This window comes from Acartia tonsa, chromosome 11, assembly GCF_053477335.1.
Source record: "Acartia tonsa isolate MP-2025a chromosome 11, ASM5347733v1, whole genome shotgun sequence".
Taxonomy (NCBI): domain Eukaryota; kingdom Metazoa; phylum Arthropoda; class Copepoda; order Calanoida; family Acartiidae; genus Acartia; species Acartia tonsa.
In genome coordinates this window covers 38,820,832-38,841,184 of record NC_137270.1, presented here as the reverse complement: position 1 = coordinate 38,841,184, position 20,353 = coordinate 38,820,832, and the positions used below count along the sequence as shown (strand labels likewise).

General features: G+C 33.4%; 1 protein-coding gene across 1 annotated transcript; it reads left to right on the top strand.

The window, feature by feature from the left end:
- The first annotated feature begins 5,880 nt into the window (after nucleotides 1-5,880).
- LOC145331513 (uncharacterized) lies at nucleotides 5,881-18,652 on the top strand. The gene is made up of 21 exons (XM_080176204.1): nucleotides 5,881-6,120; nucleotides 6,697-6,782; nucleotides 7,159-7,225; nucleotides 7,709-7,755; nucleotides 9,341-9,385; nucleotides 9,819-9,932; nucleotides 10,507-10,556; nucleotides 10,931-10,969; nucleotides 11,172-11,244; nucleotides 11,739-11,836; nucleotides 12,340-12,411; nucleotides 12,765-12,798; nucleotides 12,888-12,922; nucleotides 13,638-13,686; nucleotides 14,055-14,179; nucleotides 14,844-14,892; nucleotides 15,183-15,273; nucleotides 15,966-16,039; nucleotides 16,188-16,241; nucleotides 16,787-16,897; nucleotides 18,539-18,652. Exons 1-21 carry the CDS (start codon nucleotides 5,959-5,961, stop codon nucleotides 18,606-18,608), a joined length of 1,545 nt encoding a protein of 514 aa, XP_080032330.1. The 5' UTR covers nucleotides 5,881-5,958; the 3' UTR covers nucleotides 18,609-18,652.
- Nucleotides 18,653-20,353: the final 1,701 nt, after the last annotated feature.

Here is a 20,353-nt window from a genome sequence, read left to right as displayed (position 1 = left end):
GTATGGAAAATATCTTTCTGGAGATGTGATTGGTTTAAACAGTTCTATCTCATGGAGAGGAAAACATAAGTCTTCTTGGAATGAAGTAGAATCCTTTCTTTTTCCAAACATCAACAATGTAACGACCAGTATTGAAATCCACCAGCAGACCTTGGAGAGATTCGTCTTGTTGAAGCATCTACAACCATTCACTGTTTGTAATGAAATTGTAGATTTTGGCCAGAAATTTTATCTTGGTTTGACAAAAGATGTATCAATATACATGGTAGACCCACATAGGTTTATAAATCATAGGCTAAACATTTTGTCAATGAAAGGGGACAACATTGCTCTACCTGACATTAATGAGTCCAGTCATAGCAAACATGTATATGCTAGTGTGTCAACTACAGTATTAGAAAAACGAACTGACACAGGAATATGCAAACAACATGCAACTGATACAGAATACACTGAATGTGTTGAAAACGGTTACATAAACCTCTTCAACAAAATTCTTGGATGTGTACCTCCATGGTTTAGACAAGAAAATTACAGTTCCATGAATGTCTGCACTAAACAAATTGATTTTAAAGATGAGAAAAGTGCTTTAGAGGCAAAAGCACAACTTTTAGCAATAATTGTTGATACTGAATCTATGAAAGATTCAAAATTTGAATCAGACCTATGTTTGCCTTCATGTCAACAACTTATCTACAATGTTGAAATATCTCGGAGTGAGAAAGGTTCTTATGATCAAAACTGGGTGCAGTTCAAATTTGCTGATGTGGTCAATGTTGAAACTGAAACAAACGGATATGATTCATTCAGATTGATTGTTGAAGTAGGAAGTAGTCTTGGATTGTGGCTAGGTTTATGCATCATTGGCATATTTGACTTGGTCATAGAAGGTGTTCCAAGACTACTGGTATGTTTGATGAGATATGAGAAATGCACTCATAGGCGTGCAGAACTGGGGATTCAACAATCTCCTTAATCTTGAGAAAGTCTACCTTTCCCTTTTCTTCACATCCTGAAGATTTACACCCTCCTGACAAAACACAGTGCTTTTTTATATTCCTGTTCTAAAAGAAGATCTTTATGTTTATTATATATTTCATTCTACAGGGTGCGCCACATAAATCCGGACTTTTTTTAAACGGCCATAGCGCCAAAACTACTTGACCAATCAGGACGTTTGACCCCACTATAAAAGGCTTAGGTAATGACATTTTTGCCCACGAAAATCTTTGGACGATGGAGGACGTGAACGCCGAGCTGGCCGCGCATATGTTCAACAAGGCAGATTCAAATTGCGCAGATAAATTACCGTTGATTTATGACTTGGGCCTACTAAATCTGACCTCAGCCCATCTGTAGGTGAGATGGACTAATGAAATATGCTGGAAATACTATCAGATACCTAGTGAAAACACTAGAAAAGACTAGAGCTCTCTATCCCAGCTGAATTGGCTGTAGTACTCCGACAAAGTGGATCGTGATAGATTTTAAGTTGTCAAAAACGTCAAAAATCTTAAAAATTTCTCGGTTCTTGACTTCAGAGGCCCATATGGAACCTTGAAACTCGTTTTAGACTATGTATTGCGCTGATAACCCTATCTTAATCTTTATGCCATTTTTAAAAAGGTATAAAATGTTTTTCTAGCTTTACTGTGGCCCAAATGAGAGCCGCCGTGTCAAAGAGTAGCTTAAAAGATGGGTTAATTTGGATCTTGCTGTTACTCACTCCTTAAGGATATGTGGCCTCCCAGTAGCCCCGATCTTAATCCAAGGGACTTTTGAGCCTGGAGCACCATTAATGCATGAACCAATAGACGCGCCCATACCAAGAAGGCCTCTCTCACTGCTCCTATCATGGAGAACTTCGCCTACTTGAACAGGGACGTGGTGACCAAGGTCGGCGGGCGGTTCAGGGGGCGGGTAGAGGCGATGATTGAGGCTGGCGGCGATTTTATTGAATAATCTAATAGTCATATACCTAGTTTGCTTTCCAGTTTTTAAAATTCAATAAAATCTTTAAAATTGACGATTTTATGTTCATTTGTTTAAAAATAAGAAAAAGTCCGGATTTATGTGGCGCACCCTGTATATGTTTATGTCGAAATACAACTGTAGAGTTTGTAAAAATAGATTTTTAAGTTTTTATGTTTAAAACTGATAAAACTGCATTACCTCTTGGACCAAATCCCCTAAAGGCTAGGGGCAAAGCCGCTAGTTATTTGGCATTGCTACTAAAGACCAACTCTCCAAAAGACCAACTAGACGGTTCTACAAAAGACCAACGCCTACAAAAGACCAACTCTACAAAAGACCAACGCCTACAAAAGACCAACATTCAAAAAATCGTAATGCTAGAAGTTCATAGCCACAGAGCTCGGTCCCCTAGCTTGCCTAGCCGCGGGCGCTCGGCCCCCTTGCCTATAACCTAACCTAACCTAACCTATATGCATGAATGTTTAATGTACATTAATTTATTTATAGTTTAGAATATCATGGATTTTACAAATTTTTTTCAAATTTTTATTTTTTTTTACAATATTTAGGTAAGGTTAGGTTAGGTTATAGGCAAGGGGGCCGAGCGCCCGGGGCTAGGCAGGCCAGGGGGCCGAGTGCTGCGGCCATGTTTTGATTATGTATCACTTTATTAATAATTGTTTACATAACAATATATAGGTGTTGGTCTTTTGTAGGCGTTGGTCTTTTGTATGCGTTGGTCTTTTGTAGGCGTTGGTCTTTTGTAGAGTTGGTCTTTTGTAGGCGTTGGTCTTTTGTACAGTTGGTCTTTTGTAGCAACACCCTATTTTATGAAATATTTAAAATGATAAAGCACAATAAAAATGAAATTTATATTTTTTCAAAATATAAATTGTAAAGTTATAAACCAACAGCTTCAGCAATATCATTTCGTACAAATAATTCATTTTCTATTTCCAGTTCTTTGTATTCTCATGCTTCATTGGGGTACAGAATAAAACCATTCTAAAATATAAAACATATGATAATGTTTAGTATATATAAGCATGCATGTCATGTCCAAATGATATTATATGACAGTATATTTTTTTCTAAATTTCTCAATTTACTAAAGCAATTTACTAAAGATCTATGTCTGTCTTTACGTCCATCTGGCAGCCTGTCTTTTAAGTTCAACAAGTCTAACTCTTTTTTTCAATAGTACTTAAAAAACTATAAAAACTTCAAAACTAAAAAAACTTCAACATTAGTGAATGGCAGGTTTAATGCTATTTGATGCAATGAAGGTGGGGAAAGATATGATGCAATTATCTTATATCCACTCTCCCCCCTCTGTTATATAAAATTAGAAGATTCTACTCCTCAATGCCTTTCCTGAGAGCACCATGAAGCCATAGTTCTGATTCATTAATTTTTTGACACCCATATACAAAAAGCTATACAATTGAATGTCTGGTCGTCAGCGGTTTTAAGACTTAAGTTAAATATTAAATCATCCAGAGGTGTATTATACTCATATAAATCATTTGCAGATCCCCGCTTTGGTCTCAGAAAAAAATGTTTAAAATCGACCCACCCTAATGCCCAGAGATAAAACACAGGATTTAAGCCAAAAAAAATTTTTTTCGGACAGGTATTTTGGGTATTACGATAGATATCCAAAATACACTTTTTGTTGGACACCCTGTAACATTAGAGTTTGGGCCAAAATAGCACTATGTGCGCTTTTTACATGTTTTTTTAATTTTTGTTACCTACCCTCAGAGATAGCTAGATATCTAGACATCCAGGGACTCTGAATTTTTTTTTTTGGCCATCCAGCATCCTTGAATCACCCAACGGACCAAAATATAGAGTATTAACAAAATCGGAGAGGTAGTGCAGAAAAGTGGTACACTTGGCAAATAATGCACCTTATTTTTAAAATAAAGGTGCATTAAAGGGATAAAAGGTTTTAAAAGGATAAAAGGTAGATAAGAGTTATAAGTAAGCTAATTTTAGAGCAACTTCATTAGCAAAAAAATGTACAAAGGGAGGAGTAGTTTGTCTTTGTGCGTAAAATCCATGGGTTAGCTTCATCAAAAGCGATTATTAAGTCTAAGTGTTCTTAATATTGACAAAATGCATAGGTAGTATTTATAATTAAACGCATATTCAATAACACTTAGATTTAATAATCGCTTTCGATAAAGCTAACTCACGGATTTTACGCAATACAAGCACAAACTACTCCTCCCTTATCCACTGAAAATCTAAAATTCAGCGATATTAGAAATGAATCAGTACTATCTTTTTATAGCTTGGTGAATCCCAAAATTCCTCTTTAATCAATTTTATTTTATAAGCACCAGTGGGAAGCTTTAACCTTGCCTAATGCCCCAAACTCATTCTTTAACCTTTCCTAACCTAAAATCAGAATGGAATGGAACTTTAGGCTTTTTATTACACTAGTCTCCAAAGATGTAATAACTTTTTCTTATTCGTCGGCTTAACAACTTTGGGGACTTTTATTGAATTTCGATTGGTTTATTTTGTTTCCAAACGTTTTAACCACTAATTGTAGGCTACTGAAGGGGTGATATTGTGTATCATCATAAGAGACGTACATCAATATATTATAGAAAAACACTTTTTGTCAAATATTGGTGGGGGGGGGGAGGGATTGAGGTTATTACTAAATTGTAGGGATAATGTTAATGAATAATTTTCGACATTGACACATTAACCTTTTCCTTTAACTTTCGATTACTTTCCTTTTTTCGACATTGCAGCTCTACTATTAGTATGTAAACTGAACGGCTTAGCATAATACAAAGTTTGAAATCAGTTGGGCAATTCTAACATGTCTAAATGAACGTTAAAGAGCTAATAATTACGGACTGACCCTAATTATAGAAAAGCTTCGATTTTAAAAAGTTATGAGTTAAAGTGTACACAAAAATGGAGTAAAAGGCCATTTTTTCACTCTAATTACTCTTCTCTATTATTGAAAGCGTCTATTTCCCAAAAAATGTGCTTATTTGACATTTTCATTTCTTATGAAAGTCCCCTTGAATTCTAAATATTGCTTTCCAATTTCTAAAGAAAGAGACAGCTATTAAATATTTCAAGAGTAATTTTAAAAAAAATACCACTAGCTTATGTAAATAGATAGGTTAAAATATGAATATGATGTATTTTATTATGTAAATGCAAGCAAGACATCGATGTTTTTTTTTATAGGATATTTGTTCCTGTTAATAAACTTTCCAATTAATGTTAAATGGCCCCATTAAATTTTTCTTTTCTTAAATGATTCTTTAGCGTTCATATTCATTATTAGAATAAGGTAGATACTGGTTTCTAATAAAAATGCATCATGTTTATCCTCAAAAAAGCTGTCAAAAAAGATAGGGGGGGGGGGGGGTGGGATATTACTGCCCATTTCAAGATAACATGGGATAATAATGTATTTTCTGCAAACATATGGGAAAAATATTAAAAATATAAACATCAGTTTGAAAATGTCAAATCAAGGTGAATGTTCAATTTCTAATAATTACATTAAAGTTAAAACTTTGAAAGCAAAGATCAAAGACGAAGCTTTTTATAGTACTTATAATAAATGACGTCATACTGGCCTATTATTGGTCAATGATACTCTGTAATCAACTTTGGCTGTCCGACCTTCAGTCTAAAATGCTGTTTTTATTTATATAAAAATCCCTTCGCAAAAAACATCAGTATTTAACTTACTTAGTCCGCCAGTCTGTCCTTTATGTACACCGACAAACGTACTAGAGGGACAAACCCTCTAGGGGGACAAACGTAATCTGAGATTATTAAGAAATTAATCAATTCTTCAAAAATAAAAATAAATCTTCCAAATTTTGAGGACAAAATCCACTAACAATCAAATACATATTTTTACGACCACTGAACGTCTGTTCTAAAGCATATTTTATCCGTTTATCCAAATACAGTAATTTTATTGCTTCGCTTCCTATGTATGTATGTGTGTATGTTGTCCTTCTTGCTTATTTATATCTTAAAGGAGTGGATTACGAATGTCAAAAATGGTTAGAAACCCGAGTCCAAAAAGTGACACCTTGGCCATTGTTAGAGATAGTCGGACAGTTTATTGTACAGATTTTAAATCAATGTAAGGTTAGTATCAAAATGTACGCTAGTTGCCAGAAACTGAGTTGCCAGTTTGGAGCCTACCTTAAATATAAAACTGGGCTCGGCAGCAGCGCGTCAGCCGTCTGTTATCCTCAAGGAAATCAACCTTTTACATTTAAAAAAAGCAGCGTATAGCCTAATCCTGTTTAAAATATGGCAATACTTCTTTCCAATATTTTTTTCAAAGCATCCACACTGGTTTAAATTTGAGGCTTAATCGTGGTTGATGCGCTGCTGCCAAGCTCTGATATAAAATTCTATACAGTTGATATCAAGCTTTAACTGAGCACCATTTTTAAAAGTTTTGCCTCTTTGTTTGTTGTGTATATCAAAAGCTATTTTTAAGTCAAGCTGTATAATAAACAAAGCTTTGCAAATACGTAGTCTCAATTCTTGGGTTAAAACTTTTTATTAAATCTAGATTAGTTGGTTCAAACTAGCCGTGTCAAAACTTTTCCACCAATGATAATCTGCTTGGCAATTTTGTCTATCTTAATTAGGTGTGTACATCAAGTTTACAGTCTTATAACGGGTTAAATATTTCAAATACATTTGTTTTAGGATCTAAACCTGTTAAGAAAATGTTTCAAAGATATACTAGTTGTTCCTGAACCCTTTAGGTCTATATTCAAAGAAGAAATCCTTAGGTAAGTAGTGATATTGAAACATGTCTAAATTTAGGATGTGCATATTTGTACGTAAGCCCCTAACATTGATTGCCTGAATTGTTGTCTTTTAGGCCCCTAAAATCACATCTATTTTTTTTTTAATTTTTCAGTAACAACGCCCCCCGTTTATTTTGGGTAAGGGGAGGAGGGGGAGTCAACCCACAATTTACATTAGATTTTAAAAGATTTGGTATGTTTTCCAGCTGTGATATCTCTTTGGAGGGTGGTGGTACCCTCCTCCCAAATAGTTTTTAAACATTTCTTGGACCTATATATTGATCTTTTTAATATAGGGATTAGAAAATTTCTAATTGTTTATTGCTGCGCTACTTATATACATAATCTTCATTTTTAGATTATGTAGCGAAAATAAATATTGTGAAAATTTGAAGGTTATCAACAGAAAGCAGCAAACTTTCTTGGTATACTTTTTATTCTACTCCCTTTTAAAAGGGAAGCTTTTCTATATTCAATTATAGGCTTGGTCCGTCCATACGTCTTAAACGTATGACTCTTATTTTTAATTCTGTTATGTCAAAACCGTTTATTCGTTTTAAAACTTTACATAATGATTGTTCTAAAACTTAGGCACAATTGTGAACGTCCGGCTTAGTCTTTATCCTTATATAAAAGTAATAGGGTGTTCGTATGTCTATTTGTCCTTAGCTTAAGATCTCGTTAACCGCTTCTTCTAGGAAGGTTTATACAAAAGAAGGGCAAAAGTCCCCTCCTTCCAAAAAAATCACAATGTAAAAAGGACGGTCGACTTTCACCCTCCACATTCTCTCCAGTGCCCCAAGATGTCTCTAGGTGCGTTGCCGCTATTTAATAAGCCCTAAAAGTGTCTTTTACAATAGTAAAATTGCCGATATTTTTTTTCATGGATATAGTCTTCCTTGTTTTAGATAGAGGAGCTTTTAGTACCTACAGTTCAATCCTTAGATATGAAAAGGTACTTGTAGTTGTCAAGCTACTTTACAATTTGTAGGTCTGTTAAAACATACTAGATGTTTTCCCTAAAAGTGACTATCTAGTGAGCTATCCTCCCATACAATCTAATCTAACCTGATTTAAAGTAATAAACAAACAAATAAAAAACTAAACCTTCCAACTTATATTCATTTTTTTTTCAAAATAAGAGTGAGGGGTTCTGTACTGTACTGTACTGTTTTTTTACCCCCCCAAAAATTTTTACCCCGGGGGTTAAATTTGATTGGGGGGGGTAATTACCCCCCCTAAAGTCTGTTGGGGGGGGTAAATACTCCCCCCAAATCTGTTGGGGGGGGGGGGTAATTACCCCCCCCCCCAAACTAATTTACCCCGGGGGTAAAATTTTTGGGGGGGGGTAATTTAATTATGTAAAAAAAGCACCTACCTAATCTATTAAGTTAATAAGTACTATCCTATAACATAAAGTAGTAAGTAAGGTTTATTTGACTATAGCTTCAGATTTCATTACTTTTAATACTGAGTTCTCCTTTTTAGGAAAGCTTCACATAGATCCCATGATGGTTCCACACTATTATAGGTCAATCCTTTGAGTGGTTTTAGGCTATTTTTCTCCTCCCTTTTTACCCTTTAGAAAACACGAGTTCTTAGATGCTAAGGGCGCCACTACTATTCAAATATATAGTAGTATCTCATTCTTTAGAACATAAAAATACAATAATTAACTCACTAACCAATGAACCAATATGATTATACTTTAAAGTGAAGCGTCTTCTAGGTCCTGGTAAGTTTTATAACTAGTTTTGAGACACCCTGACATCCTCCCAAAAGAAATCGCCTATAGAAATTCTTTTTCATTATTTAATGAAATATTTAATTTAGTTAGGTATCTATTTTATGGAATCTTCAGTGCTTTACAATTACATCATAGATCCCCCCCCCAAAAAAAAAATTTTCAGTAAAATTTTTTTTTAAGAACATTCAATTTGGGGGGGGGGTAAATACCCCCCAAAAAAAAATTTTTTTAAAGAACATTTATTTTGGGGGGGGGGGTAATTACCCCCCCCATAATCGTTGGGGGTTCCTACGGCACCCCCAAGGTAGGGGTAATTTTTTTTGGGGGGGTATTGTTCAAAAAATTTTAGGGGTGCCAAATGGCCCATTACCCCCCCCCCCCTTGGACGCCTATGAATGTAATTATAAACTGCAGTATTGCAATTCTAGAATATTTATGATAGTTATTTCTAGCATCGTATTATAAACAGCTTTCCGCGGATATAGAATGTACAATTATAAGATTAAAACCAGTTTTTTTAGCCCCGAGGTGCCGAAGGCACCGGCTAAAAAAACTGGTTTTAATCTTATGATTGTACATTTTTATATTCGTAGAAAGCTGGATATATTACGATGCTAGACCTAGTTTTTTTCGTATGGATGAGAACCGGTTCCTATCCACCGGATTCGAATGAATACGAGAAATGGTATTATAGGAAATGTTGATAAAATACAAACTATAAGCATTATATGCAACACATTTTATTTTCTTATACCAGAAAAAATACTATCTAAATAAAATATATATAATTTAGAATTAAAAATAGTTTGAAAATCTATGTTCTATCCCGGTTAGACAGGTAATAGTCATATAATTTTATTTTAAAACAATATAATTTTTTAATTGACGGAGTATAAAAAGGACAAGCAAAAAGTTTTAAAATATTTCTTACAAATACGTTAACAAATTTTTGCCACAAAAAGAATATTGTCGATTGTGGGATGATATTTTTGAAAAAAAAATCAAATTAGGGGGTCGGGTCATGTCACATGAGTAGTTTTTATGCTTAACAATTTAGGGGATGCTTAACCCACGGGCGACTATAACTGCGGTGCCCTTATCCTGTAGGGCTACTTAGTACATAATATAACCCAACCTAACCTACCCTAAAGTAAAAAAAATAAACATACGAAAAACTTTCCTCCCCACTTTTTCAATCTATAACTAATGAAGGCTTTTGGGTTTACTGTGCTTGACCTGGCACTTTAAGGGGAACCACCTTCATTTTGTAGGTTAACTGGAGTAGTAAAATTGGACATCAGCCTATCAGATGGAAACCTGACCTGGTCCCAGTATTTTAGACAAAATAAATCCATCAAATTATTTGCTCCTTTAAAGCAACTCAGGTATATAATAGATGCTTTCGGCGAAGCTTCTCTACAAATATAACTTGCTGTTCGTCCATAATCATCAATTGTTGAGTATAAACAATAATAATATGGTAAAATTAAAAGAAGCAGCTTATAGTGCCTTATAAAAAATTACGTCATACAATACAGATGACCAATAATAGGCCAGTATGCATTGTAATTTACATATGGTAAAATGTGTCTGGCCTTTCATTGTTCATTTGTATTGTATGACGTCATTTTATGAGGCACTATAAGCTGTTTCAATTTAGAACAGAGTAAAAAGACAAATTTTACTGGCCTGTTAATATTTTACCCGATTGTAATTCGATAAAAATATGATTATTGATAAAAAAAAAGACTTAAAACAAGGACGATTAAGTTTAATAGTATCGAAGTTGTTTGGATATAGAAAAGGGTTGGGAAAGGAGAAAGGGGGGATCAGGGGGAGAGAGAAGGAAAGTTAATTATCTGCACTTTCATTACAAAAGAACGGGTAGATAGATGGCCTGACAGACATGCCAACTTAAAGAGCAGCGTCGCTACTAAAAACACAAAATAACTTTTCTAGGCATTTGGATTTAAACAGCCATGGTGATGATAAAATTTTGAGCATTTTAAGTAAGTTTAATACTTTTTAAATGTACTAGTTAAGTCTTATTTTCTCTAGCATTGTGTTTATTATTTTTTCTTATTTTCTGTCAACCTTCTCTGTTGGTATTAACTGTTATGAATTTACTATTTTATTGAAGCTACTCTATAAATAGCGCATGTCCTTAAGTCCCTATTTTACTATTCATAGCTTAAAAATACCTTTACAAGGTTTCGTGAATTTTTATTTATAGTTAATTTAAATTTACTATTTTGATTCAACTATATATCGTTCTTTTAATATTAAAATCATTGTTTTTCCAACTGAATGATTTACTCTTATCAATTTTGTCGTTCTTGTTTACTTAAAAAACATTTTTAAAAAGATATTTTAAATTTTTTAGGCGAATACAACAAATCTTTAAATCATATTGGAATTAGAGGTAAAAATATTTGTTATTTGAATATTATATTGACTTAAAACTTTTGGGACGTTTTTAATGAACTATTGTAATTGATGTAAACGAAATGATTTTCTTGATGGAATAACATCGTCCATTATCTTATACTTTAAGATCCCTGGTAGAAAAGGAGGGGATATTAGTTAAAAAAAACTACCTTAGATAAATTTAATTTATTTTTAAGGAAGTAAATCTGTAACTGAAATGGGCCTGAAACATTTAGCAAATTTTAGGAAACTCATTTCAATTGATTTAAGGTATAATAAAATAACTATTTAATAATAATAATTACTTATAATTTGTTTGTATATTGTTTTTATGTTTATTAGACAAAGGATACCTGGATAAAGTTTTTCTATCTAAAATAATGCTGGTAGTTTGTTAAATAATATCATTCTGAAGACAATAATACCTAGCAAAAAAGCTACACTAATATTCAAAATGTCTGCCCGTCCGTCTGCAAGGAACGGTTTGAGGAAAACGCGAATTTTTCGGCTGCTATTCAAAATAGACTTCTGAAACTTTATGTGAAGATTCCCTAAACTGATGAGCATCCGGTATATCATTTACTCTGTCTGGCAGTCTGTCGATCGTGCTTTAAAAGACCAACACATATATCTATGTAGAAAGGTTTCGTGATTTTTTATACTAAATTTTCTGTATAATAATAACTCACTTTGTCTGTCTGCCCAACTACAATTTTTTATGCTTTGCTACTTATGGATGTTGTTAGCCTTGTTTTTATATTTAGTGAAACTACATTAACAAATGAAGATATTGCACATTTTCTCAATTCAACTAAGGCTACATTGAAAAGTTTGACCAACATTCAAGAACTATCTCTTATAGGTAAAACTTTTTAGCAATAATTAGTTGATAATAGATTATGCTGCTGATGATGAAATTAAATATATATATATAATAATTATAAAGATTCAAATTTTGAATTTTCATTGACAGTAGCAAAAAAATATTACAAAATTATAGTCAAAAGATTATTTCAATATTTGTTTCATAGAAAACAAATTTTTTTTTCATCAAATAGTAAACTGGTGTTAACCCCACTCAAACAATGAAACCCCTCTTCCCCCACCCCCTTAAAATTAAAAGGTTGGACGTTTCTGACTAGATTCCCTTTTTCGCAGACAAATTTTAATAAATCTTTGCAACATATGAATTTTCTTCATTTTCTCAATAGGTTTCGTGATTTGTTTAATATTTTAACAAAAATTTAAGCTTTCTTCTGTATTTCTCTCATTTTACCAACTTTCTGTTTTAGTAAATTGATAGCATAACTTTATTTTTATCTTCCAAGAGATTGTTAGCTACTAATGATATTTGTTATTTTTCAGATAAAGAAAAACTAGAAAACCTGAAAGAAATATCTGTGATAAATTGTACAAAAGATGATATACTTAGTACAGGTAAAATAAGATAAGCAGGTGTAATACGTGGGGATTGGTAAATTGAAGATAAATCAATTCAATCTCCGCCCTTTTCCCCAGATTTATGGATTATATATTTTGTTCAGAAAAAAATTTTTTCTTCATTTTTTAGATTTATAGATTAAGAAACCTGTAAATATAAAAAAATATTAAAATTTAGTGGCGTTCAGTAGTTGAGTATAGGGGGTGTCAACTACCACCTTAATTATTATATTAGGACAGCTTGCCTTGTTTTACCCCTTAATTGTTTTATTTCTGCACACGATACTGTTAAAATTCTGCACTATATGAATATTTCAAAAAATTTTTAAATGTAATACAAATATTTTCAGGACATTGTATTCATCTACAAACAATTAAAATCAGGTTAATACTTTTTTTATAAAAAAAATTCGTATATTTTAATATTATTGACTATTTTCTAATATTTGAATTAACTACTTTATGTTTTTCAGCTCATCCGTTGATAATTTAAAACTATCTAGCTTAGGTAATTTTTATGTAATTCAAAGTAATGAAATGTCTTTATGTCCATTTTGCTATGACAGGTGTCAATACTCCACAGCTGCACCTTTCTTTTAGAACAAAAATGTATAAATGTATATCCCAGACTAATAACTGGCCCAAGTAATGGGGACCTTTTTCATCTGGTAGCAAATTGCTCTCTGCTCTTTTGTACTGACTGGGCTGTGTTTATATTTCCCGTGGGTAGAGTTACATAGAGCATGTTACCTCCCAGTCCCCCCCCCCCCCTGTTCTTATCTATAATACAAAGAAGTTTGATGTCTGTCTGTCCGTCCGTCCGTCTGAAGCTTAAGATTTCGGTAACCGCTGAACCGTTCGGATTCTACTCTTCAGGGAATATACCTACTGGTCCTGTGGTGGTTTTAGGCTATTTGCCTGGGGGGGTGGGACACCCCCAAACCCCCCCCCCCCCCAAAAAAAAAAAAAAATCCCCCCCCATTTTTTTTTGTAGGAGATATCCTTGGTCCTTTTTTTACAGGAGATTTCCTTGGTCCTTATTTTTTTTTTTTTTACGAATTTCACCTTAACTTATTTTTCATCATCTCTTGGGGCAAAGCCCCTAGAGGCTAGGGGCAAAGTCGCTAGTACTTAATATTTGATCTGATAGTTTAATTGGTGCCAATAGGCCGCAGCAACAAACTTTTTATTTAAATTTTCAGCCATTAACTACTTTTTTTTAGGATTGCTTAGAAGTTTAAGTAGTTTAGAAGTGGCAAATGTCAATTTCAAGTAAACCTCTTTAAGTAGCGTAGCTATTCTATAATTATGGTACGTCCGTCTTTCCGTTTGAACAACCATCACCAAATAAATAGACATTAAGAACTGAAACCTTCTTGTAAATTAAATGAACTATCTTACATTTAATTCGGTGCTTCCTCCTCCCTTTTGAAATGATTGTTTACCTATTATAACCTAACCTAACCTGACATAAAAAAAAATAAACAAACAAACAAAAACTTAAACCCTTTATTATCGGTGTTCAAGAGGTACATTGTGTGTAGGCGCCAAAATTTCATTTACAGCCATTTGCTCTTATGCTAGTAATACAATTAAACTTTGCAATGACACTCATATGGTATTGCTTGTCCTTGTTTCAGATGCAGTAAGTTGAGTGTAGCACTGTTGAATCTCAGCAGACAGCTGAAATGTTTGAGCCTGGTCAATATTTGGGAAATAGACAGCTGTGATCTTAGGCACCTTGGCCAGCATTTGATATATCTAGGTAAATACCTATAGACTGTTGTAACTAACAACTCACCAAACATTTATGTGATTTTTAGCATGTTTGGGAGGCAATTCTTAGTATCTTAGAAGTGGGAAAGAAAACCCCTAAAAAAAGAGATGGACAATGACTCATTTTTATGACGTCACATGTGTGATTTTTTAGTTACTTTCTCCATTTACGTCAATGCAATGGTAGAGTGTGCCAGTAGAGAGATTACTCAAGAGAAATAATGTCTGATTCCACCAATAAGAGAATCCTTAAGGAATGTTCAACAGATGTCATTGGTTGAAATTATGTTCACATTTTATTATGAACGCATGTTTTTTGTTTCATTTCATTCATAGATAAAAGCTAGCTTAGTACAAAGCTTTGCTGAATCAGACTTAATTGCCCACAAATTTCCTCGTAAATGTGAAAGCTTCAAACAGAGGTGGATTCTTAAAAAAAAATTAGGCTCGCTACTCGCTGGTGAGGCAAAATTATTTTAGTGAAAAATCCTAGAAAATCACATAACATCACATAAACAAAATCTTATGTTAATAACCCTTGTATGATTTTATAAAGGTTTTTGTTGGTTGTACTTGTTTAGGTTGACCTATAGAAAAAATGGTCGACCTTTAAAAGCTATTTGTGAACTGGGCAAAAGTCTTTTTACTTTTAGAAGAATTCAAAATTCAAGATTGTAGACTTTCAAGAGGTCTTATGGATAGGTGAGTATACCTTAATGTTTTTATAAAGTAGCAAAACTACACTATATTTCAAAATGTCCATCCGTCCATAGCGGATAGCTCTTTTCGTTAATTTCGGCATATTAAAATTGTCCTAGCAATTTCAAAATAAATTCTGTATATACATATTTTTTGCAACAAGTTTATGTTTAATTTTTTTTTAAAATTAAAATTTTGCTTTTTAACATTTGACATTCTACAAGTTCATTTGTTCTACTATCTGATTTCAGATCATTTACATTTATGGATGTTGTCATCCTTGTTATATTAAGAGTTGAAGAACGTGTAGCTGAGAGGAAAAAACTAAACCTATTTCCAAGTCTTTTGAAAATTAGTATTGATTCCAACATAAGCCCAAGTCAGGTACATACTTTACAGTAGCGAAACTACTCTACAAGTCAAATATGATGTTGGTCTGCCAAGATAATTGAAAGAATAGTGAAACAAAATGATTAGAGAATGTAGCATCAATAAGAAAATTTTAAATATCTATTAAAACAACAGATCTATAGTATAGATGTATATACAGACAACTACCTCCCTTCATTTTTCAAAGACCTCTTTCGTCTGCTTCTAAATAATTTTCTGCTACTTAGCTGTGTTAATATAGGCGATACCATCAAGGTTGATTTTCAATGACCCAGTAGGAAAGTTGCACACGACGATTGCGATGGTGAGATACAGTTATTTAACCCTTTCTCCCTCTAGTGTTTTACTCTAATGTTAAAATCTTTGTTTTCAAGTCCAACTATGCATTTTGAGAGGACTTTGAGAGATAAGACAATGGATAAAATATTGATGTGCATCTCCAATGATTTTAGACAAAGTTACCATTTCTATAGTTTAAAATTATTGGTTTACAATTTCGGAGTTTTTAAGCCAAAGAATAGCAAAGCATATTTTTAAAATTTTTGGTAAATTCAACATTGTTCCCAATATTTCTAAAGTATTTTTGCGAGCAATTCATTTTATTCTTGCTTTTTATTTCATACATCTGATATAGTAGAAGGTTTTGCGTGCAATTTAGACTCGCATAACCAACAACTTTTTTTTAGATTTTGATGATTACTGGCCATGCTAAAGGATTAAAGAGCATAGAAACAGGTCCTAAATGTTGGGTATCAACAAGGTAACTATTAATTTTTTAAAGTCTAACATTTTTTTTCAGAAATGAAAAAGCTAATTTTAATTATTTCTGTAAAACTTTAATATTTCAAAAATTTATATAATTTCATACTGCTCCGCTATTATTCAAATACTTATTCTTGTTGCTTTAGATTGGTTTGCCATCTGTTGAAACTGAACAAGTTAGAAAAACTGGAATATTTAAGGTAGGTATCTTTTTTCATAGATTATTTATTGTGTAACACCGCGCTGGCATGCATTTGAAAGTTTAATATTCTGCTTTACAAAAGTTATTATTTTCAAGTACAGAAAGTTTTCTAAAGCTCACTCAAGGCTATCCATAAGACTGTACTGAAAGTAGATTTTTTTGTGTATAAACTATCTATCTATACTTGAATGCTAAAATCTGTACAACCTTTACTGCTTTAGTTATTTTTGTCCGCATGTGCTTTGCTACTTAGTAATAGGATATTGGTATTCCTCTTTTAAAAGAATATTATTTTCCAATAATTCAAATTTCTCTCAAAGTTACTTGTTGAGCAGAGAAACCGTTTCTTACAAACAAACAGAAAATTTTGAGTGAGGGTTGTTTTTTGTTTGTTTAGGTCAGGATAGGTTAGGTTATTTTGGTACTATACCCGTAGGGTTATTGACTCCTGCAGTGCTTAGAGATTTTAATTTATTTTTAAGAGGAAAGGGGGTATAGTGCTCAAAAGGCACTATGAGGGTAAGCACCAAATATTTTATTTAGGTTTGAAAATACGCAAGACCTGTGCAGTGCTGCGTTGTTCCTTATCCTGAAACATGCACACAACCTTAAATCCATTGTGGGTGCTCAAACATGGCAAGGTTTAAATGACAGGTAAGTAATCAGGGAGGAAGGGAACATTGGGTTGTTTATTACACTAGTCCCCAAAGTCTTATAATAACGTTTTTTTTTATTTGTTGCCTTAACAACCTTGGGGACTTTTATTACATTTTGATTGGTTGGTTCATTTAGTTGAGTGTTCAAACGTTTTAACCATTAATTGTAATCTAAAGAAGGGAAATTTGGGGTATAGTCCCGTTCGTAACATTGCACCTTATGGGGCGATTCTTCGTATTTTTCACAGTAGCTTTTCTTCTATTTTTAGCTCCTGCGGGGGGCTCTAACCCTGCGGGGCCAATTACCTAGCCCTGTGGAGCAATCACCTAGCCCAATATAACCTAACCTAATCTAAAATAACCCATAAAAAGCCATTTTAAAAATACGACGAATCGCCCCTTATGGGGCGATGTTACGAAAAGGACTATTCCCGAAATTTGTATATTACTATTAATGTCTATATATCGGCGTTGCTACAAAAGACCAACTCTACAAAAGACCAACGCCTACAAAAGACCAACTCTACAAAAGACCAACGCCTACAAAAGACCAACTCTACAAAAGACCAACTCTACAAAAGACCAACACCTACAAAATACCAACGCCTACAAAAGACCAACAAATACATATTGTTATATAAACATAAAATTTATTAATAAAGTAATACATTATCAATCCATGGCCGCAGCGCTCGGCCCCCTTGCCTGCCTAGCCGCGGGCGCTCGGCCCCCTTGCCTATAACCTAACCTAACCTAACCTTACCTAAATATTGTAAAAAATTTTAAAAATTTGAAAAAAATCTACCAACCACTTTTTGTAAATCCACGAAATTCTAAACTATAATTAAGTTAATGTACATTAAACATTCATACATTATTACATATAGGTTAGGTTAGGTTATAGGCAAGGGGGCCGAGCGCCCGCGGCTAGGCAGTCCAGGGGGCCGAGCTCTGCGGCCATGACCTTCTAGCATTACGATTTTTTGTAGTCATTGGTCTTTTGTAGGCGTTGGTCTTTTGTAGAGTTGGTCTTTTGTAGGCGTTGGTCTTTTGTAGAACCGACTAGTTGGTCTTTTGTAGGCGTTGGTCCTTTGTAGAGTTGGTCTTTTGTAGCAACGCCTATATATCAATTTATCGGTTATTGTCTTATCCCCTTAGATCCCTGTAAAGCAATCCGCTCGTTGTCGGGAAGCTGATAGGTGCGAATATCGGTTTACCACCACATCATAACTAAAGACTCTAAAAATGGTTACTACGGTTGCTATGTCAGGTGTATCTCCTTACCATGCACAGCTAGAACTTCAAGACAGAGGTCGTGCAATCAAAGGGTTGGTTGTCTATAGTATAGGGCAAATGGATGCGGAGTATGTTTCAAAGTGCGTAGATAGGTCAAGAACCAAAAACAACACCAAACCCCCTAGTGGTCAAGATAATAAATATGTAAAGGCTAGATGATCAACCATTTAATTAAACCATTGGAAGCATAGTGTAGGAACAATCCGGCCACATTATTCCTTTGCAAGTGGATCATATTATTGTGATGACCAAAGCTAATCTACAAAATTTGTTTTATCCAAAAAAAAATGGAGAATACTGTTTTTTGTGGTCCAATAATTTGTGATATAATATTTTCTTTCAGGAAGTGCCAGGAGCTGAATAAAGTGTTTAAATCATACCAAATGTCACATAAACTTTTATCATATAATTAATATTTTTTCATGTTAAATTTATGTCAATTTAAAGAGAAATAAAATTTTCATTTACCTTTTTCATTAGTGTTTTGTAAAATAACTTTGATTGAAAAAAAAGTAACGGGTTGTCTTTTTTATTTCAGTTAAGATTTCGGAGACTTCAGGGAGTTTTGTATTGGTCAAGATAAGGTTTTAAGAATTTATATTGAAGGGGCTTAGGGAGGGAGGGGGGGGGGGTGGGGCGTATTTACCAACCCAACAGGAAGTTGGGCTCGTAGAATTGAAACAAAAATGTTTTAGGTTATCCTTTAGTCCCCATAAAAGAACGACTATAGTATAAGGAGAAAAGATAGTTTTCCACTTTAGGTTAAGTGTATTAATGTAAAAATTGTCGTAAATTTAGCTTGCTAACATGTAACTCATTTTTTTGGCCAGTTTCGTTTATCCAGGGGATGGGGAAAAAGTGGATAATAGGCTGTACCGTTATTTTAGCCAGCTGCGAGTATTACTTTATCAGAGTACATGCAAATTTGGTGCAACATGTAAGTTATGATATATGATATACGAGCAAAAAATTGTGTAAAGCATTTTTAAATTTAAAAAAAAATCACGAAACCTTTCAGTTTTTCTTAATATTATTTTACTAATAAACTAGCGGCTATGGTCGGTCCGTCCGTTTAACAGTTAGCTTTTTTAATGTAACAGTTCTCTCTTTTCAATTTACAATGTTAGAATTGTCATATCGATTTCAAACTTTGCATAATGATTCCTATAACAGTTAGATACAATTTAGAAAGCGTAGCAATATATTTAATATACATTTATACATATTCTGCTTATCTGCTCTATATATAGTATGATTAGATTATCAACATTTGTAGAAAATAAATTAATGATAAAGTATTCCAGTGGCCGACCATGCAAAATAATGTCTGACGTCATAAAAATAATTACAAATCTATTTTTGTAGGGTTTTCCTTTCCCACTTCTTATCTCATCCATCCTTTTTAGACGAAATTTTATGACGGCACACACTTTTAAGTGCTTCTAAAACTTGTTTGCTATAAAGAAACATTCTGTTTAGGATAAGATTTAAATTGCATTAATCCTAAATTAGCATTCATCGTCATTACTATTATCAAAATATTAGAGTATAACACTAGAGGGAGAAAGGATTAAATAACTGTATCTCCCCATCACAACCGCCTTGTGTAACTTTTCTATTGGGTCATTGAAAATCAACCTGCAATGGTGTCGCTTATATTAATACAGCCAAGTAGCAGAAAATAATTTAGAAGCAGACGAAAGAGGTCTTAAAATACAGTGGTACCCGAATTGTTTCTAATTACATTATCTTATTCGTTGGCTTAAAAATTTAGGGGACTATTTTTAAATTTTAATTGGTTGGTTTCAAACTTAAACTACGAAATTGTATATTTTGTTTATCATCATTTGGGATCTACGTCAATTTATCATCCATTGTCTTATCTCTTAAGAACCCTGGTCGTATAAATGTTGCATATATTTGGCTGTTTTTCTAGAAACTGTATAAATAGACGGAATTAAAAGGTTTCATTAAAATTCCCTGCATAACTTTTTGCCAAAAAAAGGGCATTTATTTACAGGGAGTGAGGGAAAAGAAAATTGATGTAAAACAATGAGGTAATTTTCTATGTTTGCCCCCCCCCCCCCAAGAAAAAAATTTACCCTAGAGATTTACAAGAGGGAGGTTGCTTTCCCCCTAATTGTTTTGACTTGGACGT